The sequence below is a fragment of the Heteronotia binoei genome, chromosome 11 (assembly GCF_032191835.1).
Source record: "Heteronotia binoei isolate CCM8104 ecotype False Entrance Well chromosome 11, APGP_CSIRO_Hbin_v1, whole genome shotgun sequence".
Classification (NCBI taxonomy): domain Eukaryota; kingdom Metazoa; phylum Chordata; class Lepidosauria; order Squamata; family Gekkonidae; genus Heteronotia; species Heteronotia binoei.
This window is the reverse complement of record NC_083233.1, coordinates 82,065,664-82,088,395: the sequence shown is the minus strand read 5'-3', so window position 1 is coordinate 82,088,395 and position 22,732 is coordinate 82,065,664. Positions and strand designations below refer to the sequence as shown.

The 22,732-nt window shown below is 50.0% G+C and overlaps 1 protein-coding gene across 2 annotated transcripts in view; it reads left to right on the top strand.

Moving 5' to 3' along the window:
* SSH1 (slingshot protein phosphatase 1) overlaps positions 1-22,732 on the top strand; it is a 51,494-nt gene that overhangs the window by 7,224 nt on the left and 21,538 nt on the right. Inside the window, exons 1-3 of one of the 2 annotated variants that reach the window (XM_060249344.1) lie at positions 17,771-17,939; positions 20,923-21,026; positions 22,609-22,673. In XM_060249344.1, the coding sequence (XP_060105327.1) occupies positions 17,854-17,939; positions 20,923-21,026; positions 22,609-22,673 (255 nt within the window). In that variant the 5' untranslated portion in view covers positions 17,771-17,853. Of the gene's footprint in view, positions 1-17,770; positions 17,940-20,922; positions 21,027-22,608; positions 22,674-22,732 lie in introns of those variants that run through there. The other variant, XM_060249343.1, reaches the window with a different exon arrangement.

The window sequence follows — 22,732 nt, the reverse complement described above, 5'->3', positions numbered from 1 at the left end:
CATGTTGCAGCTTCTCCCTCTTAAAACTCTTGTGAATCATTCTGCTTTGCTCTGCTTTGCGTCTTTTTTGCTTCCTGGCTCTGCCTGCACCAGGACCAGCTATGTGCGGGTCAGCTGTTCATCACACTCTCCAGCTGCCTTTGCTGCTCATGCAGCAAGTTTGACCACATAACTATCTGGCAGGGTGTGTCTGTGCTGTAATGTCTGCACAGTGGACGGGCCTCATTGCTGGTGCATTTTTTGTGCCAGTCTGTGCCTGGTGTTCCACACTCCACTCATCTGTGTCTCCCTTTCTGGAGCTGTGGCAGCACATCTGGGAACATGGGAAGCTGATCATCTGCCTCAGGATCGTCTGTTCTGTCAGTGGCTCTCCGGATGTTCAGGCCAGGAACCTTTCCCAGCATATGTGATCGGAGGGGCTGGAACTGGAGCTGCCGGCACTGATTGAAGTTGGGAGCTTCTGCCTGCAAAGCAGATGCTCGGCCCTTTCCCAGCCACACAGTAGAGCCTGTGCTAATTAGGCCTCTGTCCCCCTTTCTCATGAGTGCCTAATATGGTGGGCAGGGGCTCCTGTGGAAAAGGCCTTTCCTAACACCTGCTGAAGATACTTGCACTCAAGGTGGCCAGGATTCATTCTGGGACTTTCTGCATGCACATGGTTTGCTGTCCCCCTGGATTCTGGCTCCTTCCTTGTGGGGAGACAGATGGCATTCCCTTCGTGTCTCTGCCAAAGACAGTTCTGTGGAGTGGCCTGTGGTGTCAGCTCTGTTCGGGCAAGGCTTGGATTGTGGGCAGCTGCACCTGAATCCAGACCTGGGATGGGAGCCTTGCTCCTCATTGCTAGAGTTTGGAGTTTGAGCCAGAAGTCCTGCAGGCAGAAGGTGCTGCCCGGGGAGTGGGCCAGGTGCCTGGTATTTGCACTATGCTTGGCCTGTCCACAGATGTCGTATCTGATGAGATGCTTCTTTATCCTTTTCTGCACTCAGAGGGAACGCCAAGGCCTGAGGAGGCCCGCTTAGACAAGATCTCCGCATTGTGCCAGCCACAGGCTGAATTTTTAGCCTTGGCACAATGGATGAATCCTCTCCCTCCTTAGTCACAATTGTCAGCTCATTCTGCTTTTGAGAAGAGGCACTTGAGTATTTACATTGCATGAAGCCGCCTTGAGTTCCCAGAAGGTCGAAAGGCAGCAGATAAAGGTTTGCAATAAATGATTAAAGAAGTGCCCTTTTCATTGGGGTGGGCCTGGGAGCAGTGTTCCCCCTAAGCTGAGTTAGCGTGAGCTAGCTCACAGATTTTTAGCCTCCAGCAAACATATTTTTGTCTTAGCTCAGGAAAGATGACCCCAGAGCACACTAACTTATGCAGGAGCTCACAACTTTCATGCTAGTAGCTCCCAGCTCCCAGTGGCTCACATAGTAGAATTTTTGCTCACAAGACTCTGCAGTTTAGAGGGAATGTTGCCTGGGAGTCCTTGCACTTTGCTGAAAGTAGTGGTTGGTTGATCCCCCTTAAGCACCATGTTTGCAGCAATTGCTTCCTGTAGATTGCCAGTCACTACTGGCAAGTGGGAAATGTTGCCTCCAGATTTGTTTTGTGCCATCATTATTGGAGCCACTGCCAAATCTCTCTCTCTCTGCATGAGAAAGAGTTCAAAAGGTTTCTGCTTTAGGATTCTTGTACTAAGGCTTTGGCCCATTGGGGGGCAGTCTTGTCCAACCTTGTCTTGGGAATGACAGGCCCTCATTGTGTGGTTTCATTGTGCGAGAGTTTTGCCATGCTTCTTGCGGGTGTTGGGAGTGCCCTTGCTGGGAGGTGGCTAGCTTGGCCGCTGGAGGAAAGACTGGGCTGTTTCTAGACAGCAAGGAAGCTAGTCTGGGGCTGGCTGGAGAAAAGGGCCTTTCCAGTGGGAAACATGAGTAGAATAATTGGAATCCGGTACACAAACAGTGGCGGTAAATCTGGTCTTCCACAAAGGAAAGGAGAGATCAGAATAATCTGGGTCTCAATCTTAATGTGGTCATCTAATTTCAAATAAAATCATACAGACAAGAAAGATACAGCTCTGCAGGTTGCAACTTGACAGTGAGCTGACAAGTAAATTCTCTCTTTTTCTGAGTGTTGTCTGTTCTTACATGTATGGTGAGTGGTTCCATGAGTTCTCTGCCTCTTAGCCAGCATCCTCAAGACAGTGTGTCTTGCTTAGTGGACAGAACAAAAGTGCACGGCCACCTGAATCACTGACAAAAAGTATTCCAGCATCAGCTTTCATGAATCAGAGCTGGCTTTGTTAGGTTCATTAAATCCATCAGTCCAGTTGATATACACAACAGAAGGGAGAGAGTAGCAGTCAGGGGTTGGTTTAGATCAAGATCCCAATTCCAAAGGTAATTGACTCCCTCACCGTGAGTGTGAGATTTTCCCACCTGTTGTTAGGTAGGCAGAAGGTAGAAACTTAGTGCAGATTGTGGATCCTTGATGTCTGGATCCACATACTGATGCTCTGTATTCTTGGTGGAAGGGCTTCTAGCCCCACTTGTGAACCTCCTTTTTTTTTTTTTTACCACTGTGTGACACAGAGTGTTGGGCTGGATGGGGCATTGGCCTGATCCAACATGGCTTCTCTTATGTTCTTATGTGTGACACAGAGTGTTGGACTGGATGGGCCACTGGCCTGATCCAACATGGCTTCTCTGATGTTCTTATGTGACACAGAGTGTTGGACTGCAGGGGCCTTTGGCCTGATCCAACATGACTTCTCTTATGTTCTTATGTGACACAGAGTGTTGGACTGGAGGGGCCACTGGCCTGATCCAACATGGCTTCTCTTATGTTCTTATGTGACACAGAGTGTTGGACTGCAGGGGCCTTTGGCCTGATCCAACATGGCTTCTCTTATGTTCTTATGTGACACAGAGTGTTGGACTGGAGGGGCCATTGGCCTGATCCAACATGGCTTCTCTGATGTTCTTATGTGACACAGAGTGTTGGACTGCAGGGGCCTTTGGCCTGATCCAACATGACTTCTCTGATGTTCTTATGTGACACAGAGTGTTGGACTGCAGGGGCCTTTGGCCTGATCCAACATGGCTTCTCTGATGTCCTTATGTTTCAGGAGCTGCTTTGTGGTCACAGCCACTAATATGCATCAGTGTTGCTGGTCGGCACTGAAACGTGCACAAATGTTTTGTTGGAGACTTTTTTATATCCTGTGGGTACCCTGGGTGTTTGGGTGAAAAGGCATGTGATGCAACTTAATAAATAAAATGTTTTCCCCCCCACCCCAGCCTTTGATGCACAGAGCTTGGGATCCACAGTCTGGAGCAGAGAATTTGGTTAACTGCAGGACAGGATCCTAACCTGAGTAAATGAAGCGTTGGCCTTTCACTTGTGTTTGTATCTCTGTGCCACCACAAATGTTTCACAGAGTTGCCAGAAAAATGGAAATGGAAGCTGTAGAGGATTCTGCCCAGTGAAAAGCACTAGATAAATACTGCAAGTGCTTGTGAGACTGCAGACAAGATGGAGGATTTGACTACTTTTATTATTTCTTACGAGATAGTTTGGTCCACTCCAGGCTGTGGAGTTCCTCACCCTCCCTTTTTGTTCTGTGCTTTCCCAGTATTTCCAAGCTGAGAGAGACCTCACGCAAGCTGTGTCAGTTTCCCAGGCCACACCTACATGGCAGGCTGTTGCAGGCAGCCTCCTCCTGGCTGCTGTGAGCCTGCTGAAGTCAGGATGCCACAGCCTTGCCAGGATGTGATTCAGCATCCTGTTTTTAAGCATCTGGTGGAGTCAGCAGCTTCTGCCTCCACCTCTTCTGCTGACTTCAGCTGCAAGGCAATGAATGTTCGTAGCCCCCAGCAGAAGGAGGTCCATCTGCATAGCTGGCTTTTGTCTTCATGGGAAGCCCAGGGGACTTCCAGCAGCCCTCTGCACCAGGCCCTGAAATCTCTGTTTCTTGGCTGTCGGCTGCATTTCCTAGAATGGTGTCTGACTGACTATCAGATTTTGAATTGAGTATTCAGCTTCTTAGATGTGTTTCTAAGTGGCCAGTTGCCTTTTGGCAAATATGGGGGGGAGAGAGAAATGAGGATCAGCTCTGGCAGCCCTAGAGGTCCGGTGGCCGGGCTCTCCACCACTGAAGACAGCTGCTTCCCAAAGCCACCACTGGCCCGGATTGCTGGCAAGTCTGCATTTAATGCTTGCGGTATTTCTGAAGGCAGCAAGGCCGGCGGTGCCATCGGAGCATTTGATGTTGCTCTTCCTCTTTCCCTCTGGTCTAGCTCAATCCACATGTCACTTGAAGGACCCGGATGCAGTCAGGGAGCAGGACAAACATCAAATGGTTTGAAGAACTAAAAACCAGTTAGTGATATAATGTACCAAGCTGAGAGACGAGCGTAGGGCAACATGCTTTATTCAGGGTACATTACAAGATGGAGAGAGAGAGCACGCGGGCCGGGCCCCGCTTATATACATCGCCTGGAACATCCCCCAGGCTGGCCAGTCCAATCCTGGCCAGCCTATTTCCCGCCGCTGGTGGCGATAGGCGGGTGATCAGCGCTCTGCGCGGAGGCATCTGGGTGGCCCCAGTCGCCTCCGCTGCTGGCACGGACTAACGCTGTTTCTATGTTGCGTTATAACGAAATGGTTGCGTTCTGCGAACGCGATATGCTACAAGTGAAAATGCAAAAAACTACCTCGATCGCCTCTCGAAACCATTGCGCTGCCTTTGTCTTGGGCGCGCTGTTGTGCCAATGTCTCCAAACCCCAGGGCACCTTGAAGGCGTCCTCTAGCAAGCCTCAAGATAGGGACTAGGAAGAAAACTGGCTTTCTCATGTAAAACTGCAGAACAATGGTAGGCTGTATCTGCCAATGTTGTAGACCCCTCCCCCCACTCATGTATGAAGCCACCTCTCTGCTGTATTTTGGCTGCTGCCTGGAACCAAGGAAGGCGCTGTCTGGCTGCCCAGGGCCCCCACCCCGAGTGCTCTCGCGTCTCCTTTGCTGTCAGCCAAGGATTCTCTGGGGACACAAGAGGCTTGGTGGGGGAGGGGGGTTACTAGCAGAGGGAGCTGGAGACTGAACAATTCAAGGAAGGGAGAGCGAAGGCCAGTTCTCAGGGCTCTGTAGGCAGCTGGTGCCAAGCAAATGTTACCATTTTTCCCCCAGCAAGAATGTTAGAAATGTTAGCAGTAATTAGGACATTCATTCTAAAGAAGGGTTGCATAGTTTAGCGATGCTGTGATGAGGCGCCCCTGCCAGTTGTCATCAATGGGAATAGCAGGCAGGGCACCTTAGCGAGCAGCTGGGCTTTTCTGGAAGGCCCCTGTCTCTCTCGGCTGTCCAAAGGATACCTTTATGGGCTTCAGAGCTCTCTGTGGTAGTAGGGGTGTGGTGTAAATCCATGGACCTGGCTTGTTGGGAGAGAGGGGGTTAAGAGAACATAAGAGAAGCCATGTTGGATCAGGCCAATGGTCCATCCAGTCCAACACTCTGTGTCACACAGTGGCCAAAAAACCCAGGTGCCATCAGGAGATCCATCAGTGGGCGAGGACACTAAAAGCCTTCCCACTATGCCCCCCCCAAACACCAAGAATACAGAGCATCACTGCCCCAGACATAAGAGAAGCCATGTTGGATCAGGCCAATGGCCCATCCAGTCCAACACTCTGTGTCACACTTACAGCAGCTGCCCTTTCAAGGACAACCTCTGCCAGAGCTATGGCTGACCCAAGGCCATGCTAGCAGGTGTAAGTGAAGGAGTGGGGAATCAAACTCGGTTCTCCCAGATAAGAGTCCGCACACGTAACCACTACACCAAACTGGCCCTGTAAGAAGAGTCTGCTCACTTAACCACTACAGCAAACTGTCATGGGCTGGGGCCAGGCCAGGCGAAGTCCAGGGTCAGTCCAAGGTCTGTAGCTGGGTAGCAAGGAGGGTCCAAAGCGCCAAAACCGAATCACCGCCCAGGTATCGCAGGTCAGAGGTTCAGAAGCCAAAGTCAGGGGGTCCAGAAGCTGAAGTCAGAAGTCGGAGTTCTTGCAGGTAGGCATCAGCGGCGGGGACATTCATGGGTGGCAGGATTGCTGGGAAGAACCGAGGGTGGTACCCGTAGGTTGCAGCAAACGGGGTCATTTGGGTGGATGAATGGACCGCGTTGTTGTACGCAAACTCCGCTAGGGGCAACAGGGTGGTCCAGTCATCCTGCTGGTGACAGGTGTAACAGCGGAGATATTGCTCTAGCGTGGCGTTGGTGCGCTCTGTCTGACCATCCGTCTGTGGGTGGTAGGCTGAGGACAGGTGCACTCGGGTACCCAGGCTGGAATGGAGGGCTTGCCAGAACCGAGAGGAGAACTGGGGGCCCTGGTCTGAGATCAGGTGGGCTGGGAGTCCGTGCAGACGAAAGATGTGTTGCAGGTAGAGCTGGGCCGTCTCCTGAGCTGTGGGAAGTTTCGGGCACGGAATGAAGTGGGCCATCTTTGTAAACAGGTCGACGACCACTAAGATACAAGTCTGACCCTTGGATCACGGAAGTTCTGTGATGAAGTCCATCGAGATGGTATCCCAGGGTCCTGAGGGTGTGGGCAAGGGCTGTAACAATCCTGGGGGTTTGGCTGGGATGTCTTTGGCCCGTCGGCAGACGTCACAGGAGTTGACATAACGGGCAACATCAGAGTGAACTCGTGGCCACCAGAATTCCCGTGTCAGCAAGTGGGTGGTCTTATGCTGTCCAAAGTGCCCGGCGGGTAACGCGTCGTGGGTCAGGTGTAGCACTTCTGCCCACAAGGGCCCGGGCGGCACATAGAGGCGTTCGCGGTGTAGCAAGAGGCCGCCTCGAGTCGTGAACTCGCCTGTTGAGCCATCTTGGAGTGCCTGGAGGTGTTGCTGGACCCAGGGATCATTGGCCTGGCTTGCACGAATGTCCTCCACGAGTGCTGGTGAAGTGGAGGTGGCTGCAAACACTGAGGGCGGCAGGATGGGAGCAGCAGGCACGGTCTCAGTTGAAGCAGGGGCGTATTCCGGTTTCCGCGAGAGCGCATCGGCTTTCCGGTTCTGGGTATGGGGGATGTAGGTGATCCTGAAGTCGAAGCGGGAGAAGAATAGGGACCACTGGATCTGGCGCTGGTTGAGACGGCGGGTGGTCTGGAGATGCTCCAAGTTCCGGTGGTCAGTGAGCACTTGGACAGGGTGGCGAGCCCCTTCAAGGTAATGTCTCCAAACCTCAAAAGCCGCCTTGATCGCGAGCAACTCCCTCTCCCAGATTGTATAGTTCCTCTCTGCAGCAGTGAGCTGGCGCGAGTAATAGGCGCAGGGCTGGAGGGGCTGGGATGGCTCCTCACGCTGGGACAGCACTGCTCCTAGGGCCACGTTGGAGGCATCAGCTTCCACCATAAAGGGAAGCTGGGGGTCGGGGTATCTCAGGAGTGGCCCGGTGGCAAAGCGGGTCTTCAGGGTGGAGAAGGCATTATCGGCCTCTGGGGACCAGTGGAAGGGTTCTTTGGGGTGGAGTAGTTGAGTCAGGGGCATGGTCAGGGATGCATAGGCCGGGATGAATTGCCGATAGTAGTTGGCGAAATCAAGGAACCGCTGCAGGTCCTTACGATTCTGAGGAGCCTGCCAGGTCAGGACTGCTTCCACTTTTCTGGGGCCCATGAGTATTCCCTGCGGTGACACAATGTGACCAAGGAACTCGACGGAACACAGGTCAAATTCGCACTTCTCCAGCTTGGCGTAGAGGCCGTGGGCTCGTAGGCGCTGCAGGACCTGGCGAACGTGCTCGGCGTGCTGGGCAGGATTGCAGGAGTAAATCAGGGTGTCATCTAGGTATATGATCGCGAAGCGGTCGAGCAGGTCCCGGAATATGTCATTCATGAACCTCTGGAAGACAGCGGGGGCGTTGGTCAATCCGAAGGGCATCACCAGGTGCTCGTACTGCCCGTATCGGGTCCCAAACGCGGTCTTCCACTCGTCTCCGGGCCATATGCGCACCAAATTGTACGCTCCACGGAGGTCCAGCTTGGTGTAGATTTGGGGCCCCTTTAAGCGATCCAAGAGTTCAGGGATCAGTGGTAGAGGGTACCGGTCGCGGAAGGTGTTCTTGTTCAGGGCCCGGTAGTCATTGCACAGCTGGAGCTCCCCACTTTTCTTCTTCACGAAAAGGACTGGGGCAGACAGGGGAGAGGTTGAGGGTCGGATGAATCCGCGTTTCAGGTTCTTGTCCAGGAAGTCTCACAGAGCTGCCAACTCAGGCTCCGACATTGGGTACAGATGCCCCACCGGGAGTGGTGCCCCAGGTACCAAATCAATGGCATAGTCATAGGGCCGGTGAGGGGGAAGCTGATCAGCTCCTGTCTCTTCAAAGACATCGGCGAAATCCGCATACTTCTGAGGGAGCTGAGGACCACCACTCGGGATGCCGGCTGCTAGAGTGGTGGGAGGAGTCAGATGTGGGCATGGGTCTCGGAAGTGTAGTTCCTGCTGGGCCCAGTCCACGATGGGGTTGTGCAGCTTCAGCCAGGAAAGGCCTAGAATCAGCGGGAAGCGAGGCATGCGGGCGACATCAAACTGCAGCTGTTCTTGATGCTGCTGGACGTGGAAGGTGATGGGACAGGTCTCCTGGGTGACGGGGCCAGAACGGAGGAGGCGCCCGTCAATAGCCTCCACCAGCGTCGGAATCTCCTTTGTCTGCACTGGGATCTGGTGCTGCTTTACAAAGGCGGCATCTACAAAACAGTGGCCCGCTCCCGAGTCCAGCATGGCATACACGAACAGCCAGCTCACCCTCATCTCTGGTACTAGCTGGGGATGGGAGAGGAGCCAAGTGGCACGGTGCAGGGAGCTGGTGCCCTCTGGTCTTGGCTTGGCGGCGACTTTCCAGGCGGCCATCGATGCAGAGGCAGAGGGTGATAAGTTCTTGGAGCGTGGGTGGCTGCTCCACCCTGGCCAGTTAGTCCAGGACTTCCTCTGCCAACCCCTCGGTAAACTGGTCTATCTGGGCAGCCTCATTCCACGCCAAGTCTTGGGCCAGGAGCTTGAATTCGGTGGCGTACTGAGCCACTGAGGATTTGCCTTGTTTCAGGGCCCTGATTTTCCGGTTGGCCGTGGCTGCTTGGACTGGGTTTGAGAAGGCAGCAGACAGGTGGGCCTCAAACCCCTGGTAATCAGTCAGCAGGGGAGAAGACTCAACCAGTAGGGGTGTGGCCCACTTGGCCGCCTGCCCCTTTAACAGACTAATGATGAAACACACCTTAGTTTTGTCATTGGGAAAGTCCCGTGCTCTTAGCTCGAAGTACAGCCGACACTGCGCCAGGAAAGCAGGAAATTCTTTCACAGCACCCCCAAATCTGTCAGGTGGGGGAACTGGGCACTTGGCTGGAGCACTGGCCGCAGGTTGTTGCTGCAAGTGCACTACTGCCTGTGTCAGCTGCTGTACCTGGGCTTGGAGAGCAGCCAGTAGTCCTGCGGTTCCACTTGCTTCAGCATCCATCCTGTGGAATGGGTGTTTGTGGGGGTGGAAGCAATCTGTCACGGGCTGGGGCCAGGCCAGGCGAAGTCCAGGGTCAGTCCAAGGTCTGTAGCTGGGTAGCAAAGAGGGTCCAAAGCGCCAAAACCGAATCATCGTCCAGGTATCGCAGGTCAGAGGTTCAGAAGCCAAAGTCAGGGGGTCCAGAAGTCAATGCCAGAGTCAGGGGGTCCAGAAGTCAATGCCAGAGTCAGGGGGTCCAGAAGCTGAAGTCGAAGTAGCTACTAGAACATCAGGTAAGTGACTAGTTGCTTCCACAAAGCCTCCTCCCAAAGCCCACAGCTATATAGCCCTCTGCTGTCTGTTGCCCATTTGGGCTAATTGCTGACTCAGAGGGCAGCCAGGATCCTGCTGAGACTCCTAGAAGGGCCAGAATCCTTTCAAAACTCAGGGCTCAGGGAGCGTCTTGCTCGTGAGCGTGCCACCCTCCTCTGATCCCTGAGGTCCTGACGAAGGCGGTCACGCACACGAGCCACCCGAGAAAGCGAGGCAGGGGGGCTTGGATCTTCTCCAGCAGGAGGCAAGGGCACTGGTGCAGGTGGCAGCGGCACAGTTTCTTCTGCAGGCTCGGCTTCTTCTGCAGGGCCTCCAGCACCCATGACACAAACTGGCTCTCCACACCAAACTGGTTCAGAGCATTGTTCTTCTGCTTTGACCCACCTGAATCTCTTCCCAGAAGAAGTTTCTTTTCAGTGGCTGCTTCCACACAGAGAGCCAATGTGCTGTAGTGGGCAGTGCTGGATTAGGACATGTCTGACCCTCACGCTGCCATGAATTTTGCTGAGTGCTCTTGCACTGGTCACTCGTTTGGCCTAGTAGTCCATCTCACAGAGCAGTTGTGAGGATAAAATGTCAGAGGGGAGAATGATTACAGCTGGCTTTGGATCCCTGCCAGTTTGGTGTAGTGGTTAAGTGCATGGACTCCTGTCTGGAAGAACCAGGTTTGATTCTCCACTCCTCCACTTGCAGCTGCTGGAATGGCCTTGGGTCAGCCATAGCTCTCACAGAGCTGTCGTTGAAAGAGCACCTTCTGGGGGAGCTCTCTCAGCCCCACCCACCTCACAGGGGGGGTCTGTTGTAGGGGAGGAAAGTTAAGGAGATTGTGCCCGTTCTGAGACTCTGAGATTTGGGGTGGAGGGTGGGATATAAATCTAATACCATCTTCTTTTCCTAAATAAATAATCCCCATGTAATTCTCATGGCTGCTGTGAATGAGAGAGAGCAGATCACCCCAAAGCAGTTTCCTGTGCACTTTTCTTGCCTCAGTCTCCCATGGCTGCCATTCCGTCTATTAGGTATTATTATTATTAGTTTCAGTTATAGTCCATCCAAGATGAATTACAAGCATGGCAAAAAATTTTTGGTCATTCAGTAAACAGATTACAAAATACGACATCAACCAATCAATGAGCAGATATCAAGATATGTTAAGGTTTGGCTATTACGGTAAAGATTCCAAGAAAGACAAAATAGTGCTAGGATGGGAGGGGGGGGGCAGAACAAGAAGATGAAGAAGATGATATTGGATTTATATCCCGCCCTCCACTCCGAAGAGTCTCAGAGCGGCTCACAATCTCCTTTCCCTTCCTCCCCCGCAACAGACACCCTGTGAGGTAGATGAAGATATTGGATTTATATCCCGCCCTCCACTCCGAAGAGTCTCAGAGCGGCTCACAATCTCCTTTCCCTTCCTCCCCACAACAGACACCCTGTGAGGTAGATGAAGATATTGGATTTATATCCCGCCCTCCACTCCGAAGAGTCTCAGGGCGGCTCACAATCTCCTTTTCCTCCCCCACAACAGACACCCTGTGAGGTGGGTGGGGCTGAGAGGGCTCTCACAGCAGCTGCCCTTTCAAGGACAACCTCTACCAGAGCTATGGCTGACCCAAGGCCATTCCAGGAGGTGCAAGTGGAAGAGTGGGGAATCAAACCCGGTTCTCCCAGATAAGAGTCTGCACACTTAACCACTACACCAAACTGGCTCTCCACATGCAAACTTATCTGTTTGAGGTAACAGGACAATCATTATAAGAAAGACTTTATTCCTAATAAAAATCACCTCCATTACACTGTAGGCTCCTTCTACAAAATTGCCTTCCTGAACAATTCTGTTTTGCACATTTTACAAATGACAGACGCATGCGGGGCTTCCTGATAGCCCTCGGCAGACCACTCCATAATGTAGGAGCCACCCCAGAGAATGTGCTTGAATGGGGAATTGCTGCTTGATGGATCTCTAAAGCACAGTAATGTTATAATGACCTACCAGTTTCCAGCTAGCCCTTTTCCTTGTGAACTTATGAGGAGAAATATGCAGCCTGCAGCCTTTTTCCTTGTAAATTCTCAATGACAAGGGATAGAGGCTTACCCTTTTTTAAAAAAAGGAAAGCTAGGAACTAGTCAATTGTGGCAATAGATGATTATGACTTTATACCATTTGTTGCATGGGTTACAGAGCTACTGTCTTTGAATGCTGGGTAAGCGTGGCTTGTTCTCTTCTGCAAGTGAGGCTTATACAGGAGACCTTCCTTGTGGCTTGTGCCCACGCTGCTCAGCGACATGCTTCCTTGCATTCAAATGGGCACTCTTGAAAATAATTCCTTTGTGTCTACACCAAAGCGAGTGCATGCCGGGGCATCAGATACTGAACTCGAGTCCCTCAAAGACAGATCTGGAAAATGGCATCAGTTCACTATTCTTCCCTCTCACTTTGGGAATCTTCTTGCAGTTTGTCTTGTGGCTGAATTCCTGGCAGAAACGTGCAAGTCATGATGTAGCAAATCCCAGGTCAGCTGGACAGCCTCCAGTGGCACTCTGCTCATGCTGGGAAGTTTGCCTTTGTCGGCTCCCTGATGGATTTCCTTTCCTCTCCCTTTCTCCTTGTCCTGAAGGAGCTTGTGCACTTGGCACTGTGAATGGTCTCCAGTCTCTGGAAACGCTGCTTGGAATTCTTGGACTGTGAAGCCAGCCTACGCCTCCTGGGCCAAACAATGCCTGCTCAGAGGGTACTTCTGCTGGTGGAGTGCTGCAAGCATTCGGAGCGAAGCTTGCCAGCCATCCTCACTCAGCCGATGTGCACTGGAGGGCTCTGAATCTTCTTTTATGGCCCGGCTGGATACAACCTCTGAATAGAGCTGAGTCTGCTCTGGTCAGAACAGGATGCTGCACTCCAGAGCAGTCTACGCTGTTTCTGTTGAGCATCCCGGTGACCAGTATTGTTGATTCTTGCCACAGAAATCCAACTGTAAACTTTCCCTGATAGATAGGACAACACGTGCAGATCAGGTGCCTGATCAGCAGAAGCCAGGGGTAAACTGACGGCACACATGAGAACGTCTCCTGGAAAGTGTGCTTTGAGAATGTCTGTTTCTTTTAAAGGGGGCAAGATAGACCTCTTTTTAGATTAATTTGATTTTGACCTCCTTAAATATGGTGATGGTGGAAGGTGCCTTCAGGTTACATAAGAACATAAGAGAAGCCATGTTGGATCAGGCCAACGGCCCATCCAGTCCAACACTCTGTATCACACAGTGGCCAAAAAAATTTATATATACACATATAAAAAATTATATATACACACACACACTGTGGCTAATAGCCACTGATGGACCTTTGCTCCATATTTTTATCTAAACCCCTCTTGAAGGTGGCTATGCTTGTGGCCGCCGCCACCTCCTGTGGCAGTGAATTCCACATGTTAATCCCCCTTTGGGTGAAGAAGTACTTCCTTTTATCCGTTTTAACCTGTCTGCTCAGCAATTTCATGGAATGCCCACGAGTTCTTGTATTGTGAGAAAGGGAGAAAAGTACTTCTTTCAGCTGACTTATGGTGATCCCTCGTGAGGTTTTCAAGACAAGAGATATTCAGTGGTCTCTTGTGGTTGCCAGCCTCTGCACAGTGAGCCTGGACTTCCCTGGTGGTCTCCCACCCGAGCACTAACCAGGAACGACCCTGTTTAGCGTCCAAGATCTGACAAGTTTGGGGTAGCCTGGGACATCCCCATTGGCGTTAGGAAGTAGAATTAAATCCTTCGGTGGATTAGTTGTTTATCCTTCAAACTGTGTCTTCTGCATCTGGCACAATGAGGCTATTTAATAGCACCAGACCAAGGTTCCATCAAGCACAGGATCCTGCTTCCCACAGTGGGCAGCGTGAGGCCTTCAAGATATCTCACAAGCACAGGGCATGAAGAGCAGCACTACCCGGCAGTTTGTTCTCTAGCTTCTTTTGGGAAGAGGTGTATTTCCTCTAAGTATGGATGTTTTAAGAGCCCTGTGGTTCAGAGCGGTCAAGTTGCAGTACTGCAGTCCAAGCTCTGCTCATGACCTGAGTTTGATCCCGGCGGAAGCTGGGTACAGGTAACTGGCTCATGGTTGACTCAGCCTTCCATCCTTCTGAGGTCGGTAAAATGAGGACCCAGCTTGCTGGGGGCAAAGTCTAGATGACTGGGGAAGGCAATGGCAAACCACCCCGTAAAAAGTATACCATGAAAACATTGTGAAAGCAACGTCACTCCAGAGTCAGAAACGACCGGTTCTTGCTGCAGGACCAGCGTTACCTTTTATGGATGCTTCATATTGCCAACAGCTGTGGATACGTCTTTCTTCCATTAATTTGTCTGACCCAGTAGTCTTCAATATTTCCAGACTCAGGACCAGCCTGAGACCCCTAGACCAGGGGTGGCCAAACTTGCTTGCAGGCGCAGGGCCTAGTAAGGAGAGGTCTTATGGAGATCCACAAAACCACCACACCAAACTTTTGGAACAAAACCAGGCCGCAGCTTTTATTGATTACAAAACCAAGGGAGCATTGGCAAAACGATATGTGTGAAAGAGCTGCATGTGGCTCCCGAGCTGCAGTTTGACCAACCCTGCCCTAGACAGTAGTAGGTACCCAATGAACTGCAGGCACATGACATCAGAGTCATATGACAGGAAGAGGAGGAACCAGGCTATCAGTAGCTAATGGTCTGACCATGGCCGAGGCTAAATTTCCAAACCTTTAATCAGAACACCAGAAACATGCACAAAATAAAAAATTAGATCTCATGTTTTTCCATGTGTGGAACCGATTACAATCTGGAGTAGTCCCATGGTGGCCATGAAGCCCAGAACCAATCCTGACAAATCAGTTTCTGCATCCCAGCAGTCTGGGGGGCGGGAGGTTCATCACCACACTGAGAAACACCCCCTGGCAGTTCAGCAATGAAGATCTCATTGATACAGCTCAGGTAGAGGAAGAGGTACTTGGGGACACCACTGGGATACTGTGGATCCACACAAGTACTCACAGTAGTGCTGTTTGCTTGAAAACGCACATTTGTTGGTGAGTCACAGAGCTCAGCGGTAAGTGGGCTGTGGCATCATCCCAGATGTTCCTAATAGTTTATAATCAATTTTTGTGTGGAATGTTGATGTATAGAGATGGCCAGGATGTGCATTTCTGGAAGCTCTCCTGCGAACTAGAGTTTCCTTTGGCGTAGCGGTTGAAGCATCAGACTAGGCTCTGAGATGCCCAGGTTCAAACCCCCACCCTGCTGTGCCTTGAAGCTCGCTGGGTAACCAACCTTGCGCCAGTCACTCTCAACCTACCTCAGGGTCGAATGGTGGAGAGGAGCCCATTGTGTGTTTCCCTGAGTTCTGTAGAGTGGAATAAAAGAGTGCTATCTAAATATGGTGTCCCACAGACAACCCAGAGAATAAGGGTTATAATCTTAGCTCAGCAGTCAGCTTGTCTGAACTGATAACTTGTACACCCAGAAGTTCAGTCATTTGGGACAGCATGTAACTCTGTCAGTCTTATGGCTGCCAAAACTGCAGATAAATAGTTGTGGTTCCTGCTTTGAAACCACATGCCCAATGGGACCGAAGTTGTGATAGGGTCTTCAGCTGCGACAGTTTCTTTGGGGAACTGATTATGCTGCTTGTCTTAGAAATACAGCAGATGTCTTGGAATAGAATCCTTGGAGCTGAGGACCTGGCTGCCACTGAAGAAATCAGGTCATCGGTGCTGTGAAAGCCTTCCTTTCCTTACCACAAGTGTTGGAAATCCAGGGACCCGAGAGTGATAATTATTAGTTCATGGTATCTTGCTAACTGGACTTTCTGTTCCCAAATCAGCATAAACTATCCAGTCAGCCTTCAAGAGCCTGTAGCAATTTCTTCAGCCAGCTTAAAGGTAGCGTGGCCAAGTGTAACTCCAGCAATTCCTTTCCGATGTCTTAATTTCCTCCTGTAGTTCCAATTAGATATGACTTTTTTGGCGCTTCCTGTTGTAAATTGTTAAAGAGGGCCTGCATTCTGTCCTGGGCTGGCAGTTTCTCCCTAGGGAAGCTGAGGAGTGGGATGGTCTTTGAGTGTGTGTCCACCCCCCCGCCCCGTGTTCTCCTTTGCATTTATGTATTTCTAATAGTATGGTTAAAGTAAGAGAGTACTAGAACATGTAAGGATTTCTACAGATATCAAGACACTTAAGGACTGAAGCTGTTAGCTTGACTTGCACTCCATGTCAGGCTGTCTTCATGGATACTGGTTGTGTGTAACCACACAATTAGTCACCTGCCCATGCACAGCCTCACAGAAGGATCCACACTGTAAATGGCTGCGATTCCTGCTTTGTCCTGCCGGTGTTCATACCTTGCCTTGCCAGACTTCTTTCTTGAGGGGCACCTTTCTTCCCTCTGGGGCACTGCTGTGGCAAAAGCTTAGGGTCGCCAGCCTCCAGGTGGGCAAAAACAGAACCAACAGGCTGTCGTGATGTCCAGCCTCACACACTGATAATGCTCAAATAAATAATAGAAATTGGATAATGCAGATTTAGAAAATTATTACAAAGTGTATTCAAATTTGTAAACAGTAGAGTGTATCAGCCACCCAAACTTTGTTGCTACCGTGCAAACAATTGCAAAATTTCTTGGAAGTAGAACGGTCCAGATGGTAATAAGAAGGCAATACTTTATGAAGTCCAATGCTGGGAAGGGTGGCCTCAATGGTATTGAACTCTGCTGAGGCCCCTTCCCTCCCCAAGCCCCACCCTCTCCCAGTTCCACCTCCAAAGTCTCCAGGTATTTTCCAACACAGACCTGGCAACCCTATGAAAGCTGAAGATGTTGCCAAAGGCCACATCAGCACACGGAAACACATGGAAGCCTCCCCTCCAGACTTCCAGTCTATGTCGCTCTCTCATAAAATGTTACTTCAGTTGTGCAGACCAAAGGATAGGCTCAACCAAGCTAAGTGGCTTGCTTTATTTGTGGAAGAAAGAGTGTGGAAATGACCAAATGGCTCTTCCAGGAATGGAATCGCTCCCTCAGCCTTTGTGGCTTAAATCAAGAATGCCACTGGCAAAGATTTTCAGGCCAGCAATGAGGACTGTGGTTTCACTTACAAGCTTGCATCCTTTTGTACTAGCATGTGTTGATACAAGAGCATTAAGCTCTGTGTCTGTGTAAAAACAGTCTTGCATGTGCCTCAGTGTCCCTGAAATCATGTCAGTGAAGAAATATGGGAGATGAAATCTAACATAGTACAGACTTCATTGGGACTACATTAGGCGGACTACAACTAGGAAATACATGTCCTTTTGCGATTTACCTAGATTTGCAGAAACACCAACTGGCAGGAAACTTTATGACCTTTTATGGCTATCCAGACCAAATGGCCAAGCCACACTGTTTTACCATGTGATCACAGTCTGTTTGCCCTCTTAATCAGCAAACTGCATGTATTTCAGCCCACAATTCCTGATCGCCTCATCTGATGAAGTGTGCTTAGAGAGCACATGAAAGCTTACGTTTTGAATAAAACTTGGTTGGTCTTAAAGGTGAACTTGACTCCTGCTTTGTTCAACTGCTTCGGACCAACACGGCTGCCCACTTGGATCTATCTGCACCGGGACTGTTTCACTGTGTTGCTATGTTGTGTAGGGTTTTTGAACACCAATCATGCATCTGTCAGTGGGACGCTTTTTAATCTAGTGAGGCCCAAAAGAGCTCAAAGCCCAGCTCTTGCTGATAATGGGAGGCAGGGCGTCTTACAAAGTTTGAAAAGAAGACTGTAGGAGGGGAATGATGGGATGCGCTTTGGCTGTTCCCGTTCCCCCCCCCCCCCGTCTGTTTTGAAAGGCTTTCTTTCATCAAGATCTGCTAGGGCTTTCCAGCCAGGATATCGTGGGGGGAGTTCAGCGTTCTGTAGAAGTCATCAGTTCCTGGGTAGCATCAACAGGCTTGGAGATTTCTCTCTAATTGGTCGGCCTTTCTCCTCTGCTTTTGTTTTGCCAAGAGTGTTTGGAAGCAAAAGGATGTGACTCCAGCAGTTGGTTATGAACTTTTCTGGTTTCGCTGACTTCTGCCTGTCTTTTGGGCTGGCGCGATGCTACTGCTGCTCAAAGAAATCCCATCCAAAGTAGTATGTATGCAACACCCCCCCTCCTTTTAAAAACTTTGCTTGCTTTTGTGTTTTCTTGGCACTGTTTAGTCCACTGTTAGTGGGTTGTTTTCTTAAGGGACAGTTTCTAGCTTTCAGATCTTTGCTTACGATCACGGTAACAGAAGTCTGAAAAATGGTGCTTCTTTTGGAGTGTTGTTTACAGAATTAATGTGATCGAGAAAGACCGAAGTAACCCCTGTTGGGTTTTTCGTTCATAAGTGGTATCTTGGGGCAATAACGGGAAAATATTTTGCAGGCAACTGGAATGCTTGTGTGGCAGCAGAGGTCCAGTGGTTTTTGGTGATCTGCTCAGGGCGTCCAAAGGATGGTCTCAGCGCTACTGACTGGTTGGATTGCTGCCCATGACCACACTTGAAACCTGCTCATCAAGGGGTGCTCTGTGGGACTGAGTCAGTGAATAATTGGCAGAGGGACTGTTGCCCACCCTGAGGGCTGTGCCTTTGCCGAGGTCACCGCTGTGGTTCAGGAACCGGGTTTCAAATATGCTCAACATTTCTTGCTCTCAACAAGCCCTTTGAAATATCTCCGATGTCTTTGTCTGCGCCAGTGAATCTGTGGCCACGGGATCCAGCGGTCCTCTGTGGTCTTCCCTTTCATTAGATCTGGCTGTGGGATGATCTCACAGTCGCTTGACAATGCAGCATTACAGTTAGCAGGCAGGCTGGCATTTCCCCCCACTCCTTATCATAAACAGGAATTATGCGTCCCCAGCCTTAGAATGGCAGGAAGTGCTGGGAAAGATTGCCTGTCAGGCTTTGTGGTTAATGGGGAAGAGGAAGCCCTTCAGTTCTTTGCTGCTTTGACTCTTCTGTGTCTCTGAAGCTGCTCTGTGCTCACGGGTCAGTGTGGCTCGCAGAGCATTGACCTGGGGGATGTTTTCACATCACGTCTTTTCCCAGCGTGGGATTGCTAATGAAGTTCTCTGCACTGTTTCCAAGACTGTTTGCCTTTTGACGAATTTTGTTACATTTACATAGCAGCCTCTCAGCTGTGAGGGGGGTGGTCTTCATTTCCCATGCAGAAGAAGGTGGGTAGCTCCTTACCCCCCACCCCATCCGCTTGTAGACTCCTGAAGTTCCATAGTGGAGCTCCCTGTGCTAGCAGAGTTGTTCTCACAAGATTCTTGGATCTTGAACTGTGGGTCCTGGAAACGCACCATACACTTTGCCCCAGCTCCCTCCCTCCAAAAAAAAATTATCCGTTAGTCACTTGAAGTTGGTTAGGTGGTGCCGTGTTTGCATTATGGTAGCTTTGGGACATATCGCCGCACAGCTCTTTAGGAGCGAAAGAGATTGAGGACTCCCTCCATTTCACTCTCTCTCCCCACCCTCCTTCTTTTTCTCAATTCTGTATTTTCATCAAAAGCACTTTTCATTGGCCTGCTGTTGTTCAGGATGGTCTGCTTCCCAAGAGTGTAGCCGAAATGGGACAGGTGCTCAGAGGGTGATACACTGCTGTGTGTCCCATTTGCATCTCTGGGGCCTGGGCAGTAAAAATTCCAACCTGACTGAGCTCTTGGTTTTTCAGTAGAAGAGCACTTGCTTTGTATGCAGAAGGGTCCATACCCTGCTAAACAGTCGAGGCTTTGGGGTGATCTTGGAGAGCTGCTGCTCTTTACGGCCCAGATAGGGTGTGGCTGCAGTCAGCAGCTGTGCAAGAACAAAGCGGGAGTCCAGGAGCACCTTTAAGACCAACAAAGTTTTATTCAGAATGTAAACTTACGTATGCACGCAGACTTCTTCAGACAATGGAATGGGGTACAGTGAGCAGAACTACATAGAGCTGGTGGGCAGTGGTTAAGAATGCAAAGTGATACAAAGTTAGGATCCAGTGGCAAAAGTACTGTGAAAAAGTAGCTGTGAAAGTACAGCATCTCTCCCTCGAGTGCATCGAGGGCTGCGCTGGTCCAGTGATGCCAGTGGGAGATGCATAAGGGGCCGAAGGCATCTGTGTCCAAAACCCATCCACAGAGCTTGTGGAAGAATTCCCGGGGGATTGCATACATTTTGCTGGATTTCTGTTTCTATCATGTGATGTACTTTAAAAGAGATAATGGGGAGGGACTGGGGAATTCATCTTTAAATTCCAGAGTGTCATCTACATTTCAAGCAGCTTGAAATCATTGTGCTAAGAAGCACACTGGCATAAGTGTTCTTAAATTGTAGAGCTTCATAACAAAGTGTTTTTGAAGGGTCACCACCTCTCCTATGAAAACAACAATCTGGCAGCCAAATATGTAACTGTTGGAGAATGCTTTTAACGAGAGCCCTGATTTCGTTAAAGCCGTCTGCTGCCAGAGAAGCATCCTCCACCCAAGTGAGGGGGTCAGTCATTATTTTTAATCTTTGGACTTCAATCGTGGCTCTTGGAGTGCTGCAAGGGCTCTCCAGCATTACTGAAAACAGCCACAGTCTTTTAGTCACAGTAGTTCTGTCTTGCAACCTCCATAAACATTAGGAAGTATGTCATACCCACTTCTTCCTGAGCGCCAGTTTGGTGTAGTGGTTAAGAGCAGCAGACTCTAATCTGGAGAACCGGATTTGATTCCCCACTCCTCCACATGCAGCCAGCTGGGTGACCTTGGGCTAGTCACAGTTCTCTCTCTTAGCCCCACCTACCTCACTGTTCTCTCTCTTAGCCCCACCTACCTCACAGGGTGTCTGTTGTGGAGGGCGGGGAAGGAAAAGGAGATTGCAAGCCACTGGATCCTAACTTCATATAAATCCTATCTCCTTCTCCTCTTCTTCCTCTTCCTTCCTCACTCCCAAATATTTGTGGTGTTTGACTAAACATTTTAAACAATTCACTCTCCCAGGCCCTCTACTTTGGGAGGATGACATGTGCACATTGTGCATGGTGCATGCTTGCTGTTGTGATCATGTGAAAGTCTTTTTCTTCCTGTTTGTGACCTGCCTGATCCTTGTTTCCATTTATTCTCCAGCCTGAGCGAAAGCTTTTTTATGGTGAAAGGTGCTGCATTATTTCTCCAGCAAGGTAACAGCCCCCAAGGCCCACGGAGTCTTCCTCACCCTCACAAACATGCAGGTAAATATCGCAGTGAAATGCATTTCTTGGTGCAGCTACAGCTTACATGACAGCCTGGGTCAAATAAATGTTGGCTGTTTTCACACCGCAAGAGTTCTCTGCATTGCTTTCCTTGCCATGATGCAGAGGCCTGCATCTGGAGAGGGAGTTTCAACACATGGGAGTTTTGCACAGAACAGAATACAAAGTAGTAGTCTTCCAGCTTCCTTTCCTCTCTCCTTTCCAGACAATTAGGACAAAAATTGCCTGCACCTTTCACCTTATATCTCCAGAAAAAAAGGACTGGAAGCCTTATTTTATAAAAAATGAAAGCTAGGTATTTAGGAGAACTAAAATTTCAGATAACTGGCAATAGCAATTACTAGTTTAAGAAGAAAAACCAGCAAAAAGCCCTGCAGTGGTACTGCAGAAAAAAAATCATGGGGAAGTGCTCACAGCAGGAAAATGTGCACTGTTTCTTTCACTGGATGTGCATGTTTTTTCCAAAGCATCTGAGTAAAGCGGATTTGGGGATGAACATATTGAGGACAGGAAAACATGGAAAGAGAAAGATTATTATGTGGATTCTTCAAGAAAATGGCCCAGTTTGTAAGCCAAGGCAGAGAAGAACCTTCACACGGAAGCAGCCGTTGGGAAAAAATCAAATCAATGCCTGTATGTCAGTTTCATACATCACATTCTTCCTCCGTGGGAACAGTGAGGGGAGAGCTGGGCCATAGTGAGAAAAAGAGAAGGAGCCGATAGGAAGGGGCGCTGCTTGGTGTTGTCGGTGTGACAGTTCCGTTTCGTATTTCTTTAGCTGTCAGCAGATTCACAGCCTGAGCCATCCCTTCACAGAGAGAAGTTTTTATCTCATAGGCTTGCATGGCCAAATGGTTAAACTGGGACTTACCTTATGGTTGCAAATGGCCCTTTGCACCTGAGCACATAATGAGATTCTTTCTGATCATCAGCGGGAAAAGCGGGCCACTGGGATACAACTGTTTTTAGAGTTTGGGAGGAGGAAAGGTTGTTGTGACCCTGCTCAGGATGTATGATGGGCCCAGAGCTTGCTTGCCACTCAGAATTGGTTTGGGAGGCCTTTTTAAGCTTGCAGGCAAGACAAGGCCAACCAGCTTTTCCCCAGTTTGGTGTAGTGGTTAAGTGTGTGGATTCTTACCTGGGAGAACCGGGTTTGATTCCCCACACCTCCACTTGCAGCTGCTGGATTGGCCTTGGGTTAGCCTTAGCTCTTGCAGAGCTGTCCTTGAAAGGGCAGCTTCTGGAAGAGCTCTCTCAGCCCCACCCACCTCACAGGGTGTCTGTTGTGGAGGGAGAAGATAAAGGAGATGGTGAGCCACTTTGAGTCTCTGATTCAGAGAGAAGGGCAGGGTATAAATCTTCAATTCTTCTTCTTCCTCTGGCAAGGAGCTTCTCTCACCCAGGGTCCTTTAAGGCCAGTGGGTGGGCTACTTCCTGTGCGGGGAGGGTGCAAAGCCACTGAGAGTCAATCCAGTGTTTCCTGGGCTGCTGAGCACTGTTAACACAACAGTACAGTATCAGATGAGAGGCTGTGTTGGCACAGATGGATTGTTTTCCACAGGTGACTTGCCGCAGCACCTCCAGGTGATGATCAACCTCCTTCGGTGTGAAGACAGAATCAAACTGGTAAGAAGTCCTCCCTCCTTTTCCCTTGAAGTTAAGGCCAGATCTTTCTGATAGGGCGC